The sequence below is a fragment of the Eutrigla gurnardus genome (assembly GCF_963514095.1).
Source record: "Eutrigla gurnardus genome assembly, chromosome: 6".
Lineage (NCBI taxonomy): Eukaryota > Metazoa > Chordata > Actinopteri > Perciformes > Triglidae > Eutrigla > Eutrigla gurnardus.
This window is the reverse complement of record NC_139920.1, coordinates 7,035,615-7,051,088: the sequence shown is the minus strand read 5'-3', so window position 1 is coordinate 7,051,088 and position 15,474 is coordinate 7,035,615. Positions and strand designations below refer to the sequence as shown.

General features: G+C 42.7%; 1 protein-coding gene across 2 annotated transcripts in view; it reads left to right on the top strand.

Moving 5' to 3' along the window:
- Positions 1-14,716, top strand: part of LOC311014344 (F-box-like/WD repeat-containing protein TBL1XR1) — a 51,166-nt gene extending 36,450 nt beyond the window's left edge. For both annotated transcript variants that reach the window (XM_084010901.1, XM_084010900.1), the window contains 14 exons: positions 3,373-3,474; positions 4,705-4,850; positions 5,134-5,359; positions 5,702-5,834; positions 6,089-6,230; positions 6,909-6,972; positions 7,907-8,004; positions 8,146-8,206; positions 8,291-8,412; positions 8,551-8,625; positions 9,485-9,612; positions 10,177-10,342; positions 10,988-11,089; positions 11,172-14,716. In XM_084010901.1, the coding sequence (XP_083867027.1) occupies positions 3,417-3,474; positions 4,705-4,850; positions 5,134-5,359; positions 5,702-5,834; positions 6,089-6,230; positions 6,909-6,972; positions 7,907-8,004; positions 8,146-8,206; positions 8,291-8,412; positions 8,551-8,625; positions 9,485-9,612; positions 10,177-10,342; positions 10,988-11,089; positions 11,172-11,198 (1,548 nt within the window). In that variant the 5' untranslated portion in view covers positions 3,373-3,416 and the 3' untranslated portion in view covers positions 11,199-14,716. The remainder of the gene's footprint in view (positions 1-3,372; positions 3,475-4,704; positions 4,851-5,133; positions 5,360-5,701; positions 5,835-6,088; positions 6,231-6,908; positions 6,973-7,906; positions 8,005-8,145; positions 8,207-8,290; positions 8,413-8,550; positions 8,626-9,484; positions 9,613-10,176; positions 10,343-10,987; positions 11,090-11,171) is intronic.
- The last annotated feature ends 758 nt before the right edge of the window (positions 14,717-15,474 follow it).

Genomic DNA, 15,474 nt, shown 5'->3' with positions numbered 1-15,474 from the left:
GTGTGTGTGTGTGTGTGTGTGTGTGATAAGATAGAATCATGAATCTATTTTTATATCAAATATTGAATCATTCTTCTCGTTAACTGGGACTTGATTTAAGATTTAGTCTACTGTACAGGCCAGTTGCCACTGGCAGCAGTCACAAGGGGGAGGGAGGGAGGAAGGGAGGGAGGGAGGGAGAGGAATGCAGAGACAGAGATTCCCTTCTTTCCCATCCCCCCTCTGTTCTCCCACACCGTCAACAGAGAGGATCCTCGCTGCAGATGGTGGCTCCACAGCGCCACTGCAGTGAGATGGTGGTGGAGGGAACTACAGCCTTTTGTTTACAAACCAGCGGTCCTCCCCGGGCGATGCTGCTGTCAGATGGGATTTGAGCAGAGGGTCTTTGTGATCCGTGACTCAACAGTGTGCAGGTTATCATTTCAAATACATTCATGCATGCTTCTAAAATGTATTATAATTAGTCTCAACTAATGTCTTGAGATTAATATCTAGAATATGAATATTTTTTTTCTAAAAACAACAATAAGTTATGAGATAATTACTTTGAGTTTCAGTCAATACAATGTAAATAACATATCTCTATTTAAACCCATTTCAGCATAGAATTACAGTTACAAGAAATTACAACTTTGGCAGCTCCTAGTTGGAGAATTAAAAAAAGACACTTTGACTGATTACAGTGCACACTGCTACACTCAGTGCTGTGCCTGAACACATCCTGTACAAAGGCAGATGAATGAGTGAAGCTGCTGCTGCGGCGTGGATACAGTGTAAATCAATGGGCCTAAAAGTTGCATGTCAGTGTAGCGTGGTTGCGGTTGCTTTATATTACAGTCCACACTTGTACATTTATTGGGTGATTTATGCCTGTAATAAGCTACGGGCACATTGTACTACCGTGTATTGATCTTGTCTACCTTTGAGCTTGTTAACGTACATCCTGAATATATGGATGGATAGAGGGTGTGTGTCTGTCAGGGAGAATGAGAGCGTGCCCACTTGTTGTCTTTTTTCTATTTAAAGTAATATTGAGAGTAATATTATATGAGCGTAGATCAGGTTTTAGTGGTGATGCAGAGAATTCAGCAGAGAATTCTGCATCTCCCTTTCTCAATCAGTTGCCGACTAAACTGTAATAATGTAATTTGTACCGGTTTCTATGGAGAGTTTCATGTACATGTTGCTTCATAGCTAAGTCTACAAGAAACATTGTATTTGGAATCTGGAGTTACTTATTTGGTCAGATGTGAGGACTTTGAACATTGACTTAAAGCCATGTGTGGCATAAAGTCTATGTAGCCACTTAACTTATGCTGTGTTCACTACAAATGCGGATCAGCGCTATTGTAAACAACTCAAGAGATATTTTGAGCAACTCTATGGCCATTGTTGTTTGATTTTAGGGCAGAGTTATTTATGTATGTTACAACTTACACACTTGTTAGAGACAAGTATTTTTTTATTAACTTGCACTGAAGAAATTCTAAGGCGGTCTGTTTTGTCCCCCTGAGGTATTTTGCGGTAGCGGGTGTCATACATGTTTATTATAAACGCACACCAATCACAGCTTGGCATGGTTAGTAGGGAGCTGTAATATTTGCCATATGGAACTGTTTAAATTGAAAGGGAAAGCAGCCAGTCAGCTGCTCATGATTTAATGATAGGGCTCATTTCGAGCACAGTATGTCTGCAATGACGGTGTTTGTTGGGGTGGTTATAACGGCTGTTGCCAGTGAGCACTGAGCTACTTTTGCAGCAGTGAAATAACAATTGTGATTGTTCCTTCTGAGCTGAAATCCTCATCTGAGATGGTTTCCATTGATACCTGTCGCTGGGCCGACATGCCAGAAAACAACATCACCTCTTCTGCTGTCTTGGCCAGTTGTTGACTGTCCCTAGGGTCACGGACAGATCCCAGACCAGCTCAGCCATGGCAGCCTTATTCTCTTGTGGAGTCTGCAGCTGTTGTTGTTGTAGCTTCATTATGCAGCATTAGCGAAAAATGCCAGTGACAGGAGTAGACACTCTCTTACTGTACACAGTGTGTCCTGTTTGCTCTTACAGTGACCAGTTTCCCTTGAGGTGATCATTACAGCTACAGTTGGTAACATAACATAAAGCATAAATAAAGCATAAATAAATAATACAAGATGTATTTTTATATCCTGTTTTTTCTAAATCAGGATATATTTTTTACTACTCTGATAGTGAGACAGCTTTTTCAAGTCAATTGAGATGATATTTATGATTATTTCGATAATCAAAATCACCACAATTAACTTATTGTGAGTGTTTTTATATTATTATTAGTATTATTATTATTATTATTATTATTATATATCGTGAACCACAATAAAATCCAACATTGTCCCATATGTAGTCAGGAAATAGCAGTTTGAACAAATAAAAAAAGGTTGTTGTTGTTAAAGCTACCAACTGGACGAGCCTTTGTAAATTAAGTCTCTTGGTCATGTTAGTTGGCCAGAAGAGCAGGAAATGTTTGAAACGTAGTCTAATCCTGATTAATTCCCGCCCCGCTGTTAATGACATTCTGCAAATATTAAGGCCACAGGTCATGCTAAATGTTTTGTGTGTCATGCAATGACAATCTAACATCCTGGGAAATGAAATGTAACCTAGAGCTCACAGTACCCATGAGAGTTTTTCATCCACTTAACTGCCACTAAATGCACAGAAAGTCTCCTTTTCCTGGGAGAGTGGGCTGCAGACACTTAGCTCCAGGCATTACATGGTTGATTATTCTCAGAGGAAATGGGCTTTGAGCTGGCCCTTGTTTTGGGATCGGCTCTATGGCTCTCTATGAGTTTTTTTTTTTAAGTTGTGGTTTCCAATCTTTTCAGTTCATGAAACCACAGACGAAAAACGTTTTAAATCATGATCCGCTGTCATGTGCTTGGATACACAAACTGAAGGAGTCATACCACAGGATGAGTTAGAATCCTGGTGATGTCTCCCCTCTGGTATTTTTAGTTCATAGTATGTAGTGGATTTAAATCAGGTCATTATTATGTCATTAAATGATTCAGAAGAGGTGTAGAAGCAGCTTTGGGAGAAAGATATTTGTTAACACTGAATTAAAAAAATCAATCGGTACGTTTCTGCTGCTCCTGAGAAGTAGATTCACTGCAGTGCATACCTGGACTTTGGTGCTCAACAATATTTTCCATTTCCACAATTATGTACAGAGTGAAGTTGCCTTTTTTATGCTGAAATATAAAAAGGCCTCATTTTAGGCTGACGCAGATGCTCTGATGCTCAGAGCAAATCTGGCCATATTCAAGTTATTGTATGCAAGTATAATTCTGTGCAGGAGTGTTAATGATGTGTTTCCGGTTGTGTGTTTTCCAGGCTCGGTGTGTGCGTGCTGACCTCATGGTGTAACGGGAGTAAAGATGAGCATTAGCAGTGATGAGGTCAACTTCCTGGTCTACAGATACCTACAGGAGTCAGGTATCCTCTCAAGTCATTATTATATCCATCTAGACTGCCTTTTTTTTAAATGTCAAATATCATAACATATTTACTTTGACCCCATTTGATTTTAACATATTATTCTGTTTGTTGTCCTGATTAAAATCAGTGGTTTGGTTTAATATGTACACACAGTCGCACATCATTTATTTCATTCAATGTCCAAAATATTAGCATATGAGTCATTACCCTGCCCAGCCAGTATGACCATTTGAAAACTATAAATATACCAAAGGTGACAACAAAGTGATGATGTTAGTGAAGATGAGTTGTTGGAGGAGAGCGACAACATTCACTGTATGCGGTGTTCACAACTGTTCTCAGGATGAACCGGTGGGACAGAGTCGAGTACTGACCTGCACATTGGGAGTAAACAACCAAGCCAGTTGGGTAATAGTGGTGTTTTTCAGACGGGCATGAAAATCATAGTAAAAACCTCACAGTTAAAATACGTCTTTAAACACTCTTCATCGGCCTTTCATGTATCCAGGCTTGCTGCACTGTGAGGAACTCTAATAGTGAGACAATAAGGTTTATTTATCTACGTAAACCAAAACCTCCATCACTGCAGAGGGGTGGGGGAGCTGGTCCTCATCCATTGTTACATGTGTGTATCAAAGAAAGTTGATTACCTTCCAATGTCTCAAACCACATTCACATAGATTCTCTAAGGCACAGATGGCTCATGTAAATCAAAAAGCCCCGTCACTGTTGAACTGTTGTTTGATCTTGTATTAAAACACAAGTGTAGCAAAAGGCAATCAGATTGTGAGAGATTAGTGTTTCCTGTTGGCTGTGGATTACAGGCCTGATTTATGGCCCAGACATGTTATCACCTATTCATAGATGATGCATTCGGCGGCTGCTCTCATGATGAAATTGGCCTTTCGAGTTCAGCATAGAAATCCTGTTTGTTGACATGTTAATTGTCACATGAAGTGCTCCACAAGCATTTTACTGCATGGTAACCAGCACAAGATGTTGACTGTTCAATTCGGTGATGGAGATGTATGCTGGGGGGCAGTCGTTGCCTTAGTTCACAATACAAGCAGTCCCTTTATAACCTGAAAAACGGCGGTGAGCAAGGAGAACAACGAACACAAAATACAGTTGTAAAATATATCACGGGAAATACTCTTTACAGTCTCACGTGTGTCGTTGCCTTGCACTGTTTAAAATCTCTCCAAATCTCTCTCTCTCCTCTTCCAGGGTTCTCCCACTCAGCGTTTACGTTTGGTATAGAGAGTCACATCAGCCAGTCCAACATCAATGGTGCTCTGGTTCCCCCTGCTGCCCTCATCAGCATCATCCAGAAGGGCTTGCAGTACGTGGAGGCTGAAGTCAGCATCAATGAGGTGGGACGCAAACAAGATAGTAGAAGCTCTCCTGTCCCCTCTTCTACTCTCATCCTCCTCTACTCTCTTCCTCCTCCTCTGCTTCCTCCCCTCTCCTCTCATCCTCTTTTCCTCCTCTCCTCTCTTTCTCCTCTCTTCCCTTTTCTCCTCTCATCCTCCTCTCTTCTTCCTCCTCTGCATCCTCCCCTCTCCTCTCTTCCTCCTCTCATCCCCTCTCCACTCTTCCTCCTCTCCTCTCATCCCCTCCTCTCCTCTCTAACTGGTTATTTCTTCCACTCCATAGGACGGCACATTATTTGACGGGCGGCCCATTGAGTCTCTGTCCTTGATCGATGCTGTGATGCCGGACGTCGTCCAGACGAGGCAGCAGGCCTACCGGGACAAAATGGCCCAGCAGCAGGCTGCCGCTTCAGCGCCGACAGCGGCCACCGGAGGCAACATCGCCGGCAACGCCAAGAATGGAGAGAATACTGCCAACGGGGAGGAGAACGGAGCCCATGCCTTAGCTAGTGAGTAATGGGATTACACATGGAAAATGATGGTTGGCTACTTAAAATGACAAAACAGTGTTTTTATTAAGGAGATGCCTGTGGGAATAGTCGATTCCAGTGTCAAAAGTAATATTTCCTCCTTATATTAATAATAAAACATTCCAGAAAGTGGAATTCTTAAGTGAACCGTGAATTAAGAGATGTTAGATATAAAAATGTGAATTTGATCAATGAAATGTTACTTTACAGGCAAACCTAAAAGAGTAGAGCACTCACACAGTGGTAAATACTTGCAAATAATTGATGTTTTCCACATTCCTGCATTTGTTAACCTGACATCCTTCCTTGCTCTGTGCTTAGACAACCACGCAGACCTGATGGAGGTGGACGGAGATGTGGAGATCCCTCAGAACAAGGCCATGGTCTTAAGGGGCCACGAGTCGGAGGTCTTTATCTGTGCCTGGAACCCAGTCAGCGATCTGCTGGCGTCGGGGTTGGTCATCTTCCCTTTCCTATTGTTTTCCTCCGACTTTCTGTTTGAATCAAACAAGTCAACGCTACTGCAATGCTAGTTCCAGGATCTTTGGGCATAATATAGAGAGAAGGAATCACAGAATATGCATAATGTAGAATATCTCACTGCTACAACCTAAGATGTTGTTGATAAAAACAGATTACATAGTCTGACAAACAGACAAGTGGTCTATGGAAACCCGGTTCATGTTGAAACGTGTCGGTCCGTCTCAGGTCTGGTGATTCGACGGCTCGTATCTGGAACCTGAGTGAAAACAGTACAAGCAGCTCCACACAGCTGGTCCTGAGACACTGCATACGAGAGGGAGGGCAGGACGTCCCCAGCAACAAAGACGTCACCTCGCTGGACTGGAATGTAAGCACACTAACACGTCAGACAACCTGCGTGCCATCAGGGCAAGTTCCTAGGAGTGACGGGATTATTTGTTTCATTTGGAAGAGCTGTTTCATATGTTATCGTGCTTCTTCCTCAGCCAGAAAGGATGTCTTCTTTTCATCACTTTAACTTTGACTTTGGTTGCTAATGCTTCTAATTTCATGAAACACATACCAGACATAATAAGCAAAAAGGTACTTTATGTACTACATGTACCATCCTGTAAGCACCAGAAAGGCAAAACAATGCTCATCACAGAGGAACTCCCGGAGCAAACTGTTAGTCTGATAGACATACGAACAGTTTGCTCTGGGAGATCATCACAGAGTGGAATTTTCCTTCGGTTCAGCCAGTGGATTGTAAACCTGAGCCAAGGGGCAGAGGCCAAAAAGAAATCCTGGAAAGCGTCCATGCTGATGGAAAACACAGGCCTCTCTCTCCTAATCCCAGCTGAATCACAGCAATTGTTCATTCAGCCTGAACTCCGTAAGGCAGATTCTGCAACTGCAAAAGGCAACGTGGCTCTGGTGTCCAAACTGGCCTTGTCATGCACACACACACACACACACACACACACACACACACACACACACACACACACACACACACACCATTCTCTCTAATCCACTCTTACACCTCTTTCTTTCTCTCTGGCAGAGCGAGGGTACGCTGTTAGCAACAGGATCCTATGACGGCTTTGCCCGAATATGGACGAAGGATGGTGAGATGACTTTGAACCTCCATTAAACATGAATGAGAATGTTGTCCTGCAATGTGATGGATTTAAAATTCCACATCAAGTGTTCTAATATAATAAAGAAGTGTATTTCTATAGATATATAGATACTTGTATATAGCAAGTATTGAAGAATGTGGACACAGACAATGAGTTTGCTGTGGAGATATTTTTTGTTGCTATGGTCATGTATTTACAGCCCATGTGCCACATTGTTTTGTTATTCCTTGAACGATGCTGCCACCTAGAGGCACGTTTGGGCATTCGGGTGTTGACCCATTTTCTGTTATTTCCTCTTAACACTGATGCATCAGTAGGGACAGTTTGGTTGTTTTGTGTTCTTCTATAATTTCAGCTGTTTTCATGCAAATGGAAATCTTGAATGTGAGTGGGGTTTTTTCCAGGATTTTGAAGGCTAAACCTCAACTCCTTTAAGTTTATAATAAAGTGTGTAGCCCAAATACAGACACGGCCATTATACAGTAAAAAAAGCATGTGCATCAGACTTTCAATCTAGAGCCTGTAGTCATTGAGCCATCTCTTCTGTCTAGTGAGCAAATACACGCTGTTATCCTGGTTTCCACAAGGGATATTCCTGCTGTATTATGGAGAACTGTTGTTCCTCATCATTAACATATCCCAAATTATGAAAAAATCCCTCTACCATTTAGTATAGAAAAAATAAATTTTTGTGTCAAATTTTCCCCTTCTCCTTAACAAGAGTATGTAAATAACCTGGCATTTAAAGCGTTCTGAAAATGGATGAGTATTTGTTAGTTATGATGAGTAGTGTTGATCCCACTGAGGGCGTCAGAGCAACGTTTTTAAAGGGGTGCACATTAGTTAATGGTGATTTAATGTTGTTGTTTTTCTAAATTTGATACTTACACATTTGGTTCTCTTGTGTTTTGCTCCGTAGGGAACCTGGCCAGTACACTTGGCCAGCACAAAGGTCCCATCTTTGCCCTTAAGTGGAACAAAAAAGGCAATTTTATCCTGAGTGCAGGTGTAGACAAGGTAAACCAGGATCTGTTCTCTCATCACCTCAAATCAACATATTAAATATAGTTCTCATGTAACTTTTTAATAAGTCGATCAAACAAATCTACTGTGTAGTCATTGTTAGGTCTAACTGCACATATGCGTGTTTCCTGCCAGACAACAATCATATGGGATGCCCATACAGGAGAAGCCAAACAACAGTTTCCCTTCCATTCAGGTACAAACACATCTTTCTGAGTCACTTAGAATGTTCCAGGTTTGCTTTGGATCCCGCTGACATCCACCTTTCCGTCTCCCACAGCTCCGGCACTAGACGTGGATTGGCAGAGCAACAATACGTTCGCCTCCTGTAGTACAGACATGTGCATCCACGTCTGCAAACTGGGACAGGACCGACCCATTAAAACATTCCAGGGACACACAGTAAGTGTGCATTCAGTACCGCCTTTGTAGTCATATATATAATTAATTTCTCTGTTAATCTCAACAATGAATCTGCGTCTCATTGGGGCACCATGTCGGCTAACGCTGCTGTAAACAAGGTCTCTTCTCTCTTTCCAGAATGAAGTAAATGCAATCAAGTGGGATCCCACAGGGAACCTGCTCGCGTCCTGCTCAGACGACATGACGTTGAAGGTGAGAGCTAAATGTTTTGTCATTAATGTCCCCATCACTGTGGCCCGTTGTGTTCATGGTGACTGAGGACTTTGAAAAGGGCAGGTCCATCTCACCGGCCCTTAAAGGGAAAACGTTAATGTGGGTGTGTGTAGCACACACTGAGGAATGGAGCAGGAGGTAGGATGTTACAATTATGAGGTTTCCTTAGTTACAGTGTATGAACAGTGACGATGTTCAAAGCATGTATTGACTTGTGTTACTGTATTTGCTGTGTGCTGTAGACTGTATGTTAGAGGACCATACCAGAGTTACTACATGTCATCTTCTAGCTTAAATTCAGTTCTTGTAAGGAACTATTTTTCCAGGCGTAATAACATTGAGCCTAATGGTCGTCTTGGCTCTGTTGTGATTGACAGCTCAGAGGGCGGGACCAAAGTATAAAGGAGCTCAACGATTGGCAGAAAATTAGACTGTGGGCTTGTGTGAATTTCAGGCTCGTACTGATACGACTCAACAGTCGATAAATGAATGAATGACTTTCAGCTTCTCCCAGTACGTCTTCCTCATATTCATACTGGGAGATGTTGGGACGTGTTTCTCTGACCAGTATCTTCTTCTCTATTGAATTGTGGATCTAAAACCAATGTTGAGCGTATCTCACCAGGCGTTGTTTTTCTCACTGCTTCCTGGTTACAAAGTCCAATCAGAGCCAGAGAACTTTTGGCCAATAGGATGCCGACACTGATGCACAGAAACTGTGGAGATCTCTGCTAACGGAGAGAAGTCAGAATTAGACTGTGATGGTGCTTTAACACACCTTTTAATTTAATGATCAATTACAGTGACGTGAACATTTTTTTGATTTTGTTCTTTCCAGATTTGGAGTATGAAGCAGGACTCGTGTGTCCATGACCTGCAGGCCCACAGTAAAGAAATCTACACCATCAAATGGAGTCCCACCGGCCCTGGAACCAACAATCCGAGCGCTAACCTCATGCTAGCCAGGTCTGTGTGCTGCACCCAACACAGCTCCAGTAACGCTCCACTAGTTACCACTTACACTAGTTCATAGCTGAGTGTCACTGGCTGCGTTTCTAGTGAAAGGAAGAAACACTGGGGCTGCACACACACAACATTCACAGTTCGGGACGCACCTCCCTCTCTGGGTCGGGGTGCGGTACGTTCTCTGTACAACTTTTTTTGTTCATTTATTTGCAATTTTTAAACTAAAAACATTCAAGAGTTGCTCGTTGGCCATAATTATTACTTCTTCTCAAATCCTGGAATATTTTCAATACTAAATAAATGATTAACAAAGTTACATCACACAGTTTTAAGAGAACTCTTACTCTGTAATCATTGGACTGTTGAGGATTCCTGATCTGGGCTGTAACTTAATCGTCACCGTTGCACAACAGCGATTGAGTGTTGTCATGCGTGCTCATCCATGAACACTATAGCATAGTTATTACTGCGGCTCGGGCTAAACGCTGCAGGGAGAAGGGCGGTGAGCGGCGTCCTGCAGAGCTGCACCTCTGTAACCCCGTCCGTCCCGTCTCTTTCTTCCAGTGCGTCGTTTGACTCCACGGTTCGTCTTTGGGACGTAGAGAGAGGCATCTGTATCCACACGCTGACTAAACACCAGGAGCCGGTCTACAGCGTGGCGTTCAGCCCCGACGGGCGGCATCTGGCCAGCGGCTCCTTTGACAAATGTGTGCACATCTGGAATACACAGGTAGGAAGAGCCACCTTAATACCGTGTCATGACATCATCGTGAAACTTTTTTTTATTTTTTACAGTGTAAATAGTTTTTGTGACCTCCAGGTTAAAAAAGTGGTGCCGAAGAAGTTTTCTTGGTTGATTCTGTATTTTGTTTTTAAAGTTTTGCTGATTCATATGTTTTAATAACTAGAATTGACAGCAAGACTTCGGACTAGCTTTTATTAAAAAGCGTATTTATCTAAATGTTATCCTTTTACTTTATGATCATCAATAGAGGTTATTTGCATACAAAGGTACAATTTTTAGGAAATTAAGTAATACATCATTTATCTTTTTCAAATACTTTTCAAAAATCTCTCCTCAACCATTGTTTTCATTATGGATTCTAGTCTGCTTAGAACTTTAAACAGGAAGTTCTTAATTCCTTCTCTAATAGTTTTCAAGGCTGAAGTGACTGCACCTTTACCTCCTGCCAAAGCTAGCACAGCTAAAGAGACAGATGTTGAACGTTGGACAGACAGACGGCTGCACACAAGTGGCCGAAGCAAACCGTTACTGCTGTTGTAATCCTCCTGCCAGCCCTGTTGTGAAAGGCTCTTATTACTTATTCTTATTCTTATTTCTTCTCATCTGTCCCTTTACTCTCTTGTGCTGCAGACGGGCGCTCTAGTCCACAGTTACAGAGGGACGGGGGGAATCTTTGAGGTTTGCTGGAATGCAGCGGGGGACAAAGTGGGAGCCAGCGCATCAGACGGATCTGTAAGTACACACGGGACTGTCTGGATGGATGTTCGAGCTTTTATTGTGAAGGTTTGTGATCCTTATCCTCCTCTTGTCGCAGGTGTGTGTACTAGACCTTCGGAAATAGTGCTGCTGTTTGTTGGAAGCCATGGACCGACCATGAATGTGTACATAGCCAAATGACTGTCCCTGCCTGCCCTGCGTACTGCTCACGCTTACGACTATGGCCCCGCCCACCGACAGACAGGAAGCAGGAAACAGGAACAGGAAGCAAGCACCCGACACAGCAGGTCCAGACACGGGGATGAACAGATGGACAGACGGACGGACAGGCGGGTGGAAGGAAGGAAGGAAGGAAGCGCCCCTCTCTATCTGTGCAGACTCTTACAGAGATGCAGACGGGACGCAGTGAAAAAAAGAAAAAACTGATAGACAAAAAAAAGTTACAGATCCGTATATGTACCAAAATTTGGAAGCTATTTTGCTTTTTTGATCTTTAAACCATGCTCATCGTCATCAAAATGAAAAACAATGAAAAAAGTGTTGATCTTTGTTACTAGTTGGATCTCATTGTGCAGACATATCAACTTCTCCACCATAAAATAGGATGGCACTTAGTTTTTTTAAATTTCAGATCTCTTGTTTCAATGTTTTTATATTTTTTATCTTCGGGGCGGGGGAGGGGCTGGTCAGGCCAGAGTTTCATTCATTGGAGAAGTACATAAACACAACGACATGCACACCAAACGGTTCTCAAAACAGTGTCCTCATCACAATTTCAAACCAGTGTGGCAAATCTGAAGGCTTTATCTCCTCTCCTCCTTTCCTTCAAAAGCAGTAGTTCATGGGTTGTCTTCTCCAGAGGCCGACTCTGGATTACCCTCGTACACCCACCTGGTCACGTGATGCTGCTGATGCATCTAGATGCTTTAAGACAGCTCCTCTGCACTATTTGATCTAGATGGTTTTACCCACACTTCTCTTCTCTGGACCCTTCGACCACAGCGGTTACTGGTGTGATGGGAAGCCGACCTCCAGGTCAGCTCCATCTCTCGTTACATACTGTCCTCAGCCAGTAGGATTGCAGCTCTTTTGACCTTTTAAAAAACAAACTTTTCTCATTTGATTCGCCCTCAAATGCCTAAAATCACCAAACTCACCCTGAAGTGTTCTCACAGATTCTCTGGAGGCAGAAATAATGTCAGAGATGAAAACCCACAGAAGGCCGAGCCAAAGAACAGTCCAAGTGAAAGAGGTGGACAATATAATGGACTCCAGACAAGAACAGTGTGTCCGGAGTCCATCTGGTGCATTATTCCAGTCACCCACATACAAACGCTTTGTAGTTCCTTTCTAGCTGAATCCTCACAGTTAGAACGTTGGGTTATTTAATGTGACTGCTGGCAGCGTTTGCTTCTGCAACACCTTCAACACGTTTGTGTTGTGGTTTTTAACCGAGCTGTCAGAAACGCCTGATATCTCAGACTAACATTAAGACCAGCTGTGTCTGACATCATCCCCTGTTCTAGATAATAAACCTCAGTAGTTCTCCCTTCAATGGCATTCAGTTATTATGTTTGTATACTTGAACGTGACCTCGTCGGTGGCAGGTGTAGGATCCCACGACTCACATCTCCGTACCCGTCAAAGAGAGCACTTTAAAGAGCATTCTGCTGCTAAAGTGGTCGTACGGGTTTAAGAGCTCAGACACGCCTCGGCGGCTCAATCAGCTCCAACTGCAAAATAACTGCAAAATATGTTGGACAGCAATGAGTCCTAAAACCCTGAAGTGAGTCAGCTCGTTTGCTCCCTGTTAGCCTCGTCTCAAAGTCAATGGCTTTTTGGTTGGACGCCTGCAAGAATGTCTGTGGTTAAACACCAGCGGAAGAGATTTTAATGTTTTTTCTACGACATAAAATCCGTCCGTTAATGTTCTAGAATGGCATTGAATACATTTTGAAACTTTTGAAGTGTCTTAAAAGTATAATAATCAGCGTTGTATAGACTGATACAGAAATAATCTCTCAATCATCACTTGATCCAGGAGTGTGTGGTGGGGCCTGCATGTACAGAGAAACCTCTGCCTGTATTCTCTCTGCTGTTTGGGGGTTGTGTGTGCGTTGGTGAAGAGCCTCGTCAGGCACCTTAAAGGTGTACAACGAGGCACCCTCCCACGGGTTGGTGAGGAGGTGTGTTTATTTCCGCCATGCAACGATCAGAAAATACAATTTTCTTTCTCCGATTTGCTCCTTTTTCACCAAGGTCACTCCCTCTCTTCATTCACTCTCCAGCTCACTCGACCACTGCTGCGCTCTCGACTTTGAATGCTGTGTGTTTACAAACGGCAGCCGTCGACGGTGCATAGTGTGCCTTTAAAAAAGGCGGTTGCTGATAATGAGACTACTAGATGTCATCACGCTGATCGCTGGTCCGCCTGTAGCTTAGTGGCGGAGACGTGAAGCCATGCCACCCTGCTGCGCTTCCTTCACTTTGGGTTTTTACTTCTGGCCTCTGTATTTACGCTCCAACAATCATAAAAGCAGTTTCTGCAATAACCCAAAGTAAAAAAAAAAATCCTGCTGACTTTGTGTGAGGGAACCACTGCCTTCTGGGTAAAAGTAAAAAGTCTGTGTTAATTTCCCATAACCTACCTGCCTGTATTTCTCTCAATATTTAGTCTTTGATGGTTCAGGTTCCCTCATTTATTCACTCTGGTATGTCTTCTTTGGCTCCGTGCTGTTGAGGGTTGAAGTTAAACAATAAATCGGTTATTCCAGAGCAGCTCCGCCTCCGACATGCAACTAAAAGTCAGCATTGAGAGGATGGCTTCAGTGTGACGTCATCACCTGCTCATGCCTTTAATAATGTTTGTTTCCTCCTCCTGTTGAATCTTACTGGCTGACACCTGGCACACGGTTGCCATTCAGAATCAAGCTCAAAAGCAGATCCGAGCATTAAAGCAATATCTGGAGGTTTTCATTCTGGTCTGTTTTCACAACGTGGGGGAACAAGGACACTGCATTCATGGAGCGATAGAGGACGTAAACAAATCAGACACGGAACGATCCGAAGTAGCTGAAGGTCAAATGTAAAGTCTTTTCTTCACAGCATGGAAGCTGTACGTCGAGTGTATTTAAATTCATCTGCCCTCTCACTTCCATCCTCGTCGGTCCGTCACCAAAATTCTGCTCACATTTGACTCTGAGGTTCCTTACTGACAAGACATTTTATACTCTTTTAAAGACAAATTTAAAGTTACATTTTTGTAATTTCTTTGTAGATTTGAAAAACAAATGTGAATCGATGATTTATTGGCAGTGTTAATTTACATGTTCTATAAATTTGAAAGATTCTGTTTTGTTTACTCTGATGCGATTGCAGATGGTAAAGGTTGACCCTGTAATGTAAGGCTGAATGAGCTGAGCTGTCATTCTGAAGGCACCTTGCCTGGGAAGACGAATCCCGGGAGCAAATCACCACTAAATTTGTCTATGTTTTAATAAAGAAATGTTTTACTTTTTCTTTTGCTTGAATTTTTTTGGGAAGCTTTGCCCCAGAAAATGATTTTCTCCTTGGCTTACAGAGCAGACCATCTTTTAAAAACAAGTTACTCTTTAAATTGAATAAAATACATTTTTTTTAAGAGATTTCTTTTGGTTCCCCTTTTTCACCGGGACTCGTGGAGAAAGTTGCTCTGGAAGCAGATGTCATTAGTCGGTTGAATACGAAGTCGTTTGTGTGTGAATGGTTCCTGTTCAACGTTTTGAGCACAGAAAATAATTTTAAAACATTTTTATCAAGAAACTTTGAGCACCCAAAGGACTTTATTTAAACAGACTCTCTCATGTGACTGTGGAAGCTCTGATCCACATCACAGATCCCCTTAGCTCTGAGCTTCAAACCCTCAACTCTCAGGTGGACCTGCACCTCTTTTATTTGCAATCCGACCATTTGTAGGATCACATGGAAAGCAAAAAACGAAAATGTAGCTCGAGGCAGTTTTTCTCTGGTTATGTCAAACGACCATGTTTTGATTGGATATTTTCAACTAAGCACTCAAGTTAAAGTGTTAGTCTGACTTCACAAACATCACATCTGCCTCCAGAGCTCTGTTGCTAAGAAACATTTGTACAACTACAAATCCACCTAATTTTCTCCTGTAATAAAGTGGACGTTTCTACCCGTGTTCCTCCTCAGAGTCCTGAATACTATTTCATTCTTTGTTTCCTGCAATCAAAGCGCTCGAGCCAACAGTTATGAAAATATCTCACACGGGCAACTTCCTCTCGTGTGTTCCCGCCATCTTTAGGTCCATCGCGGTTTGTCTGGGGAAAAGTGGCCAATGTGGCTGAGCTGGCGTTTATCAGCAGAGCATCATGTCAACCTAAGCAGCGTCTCTCCCA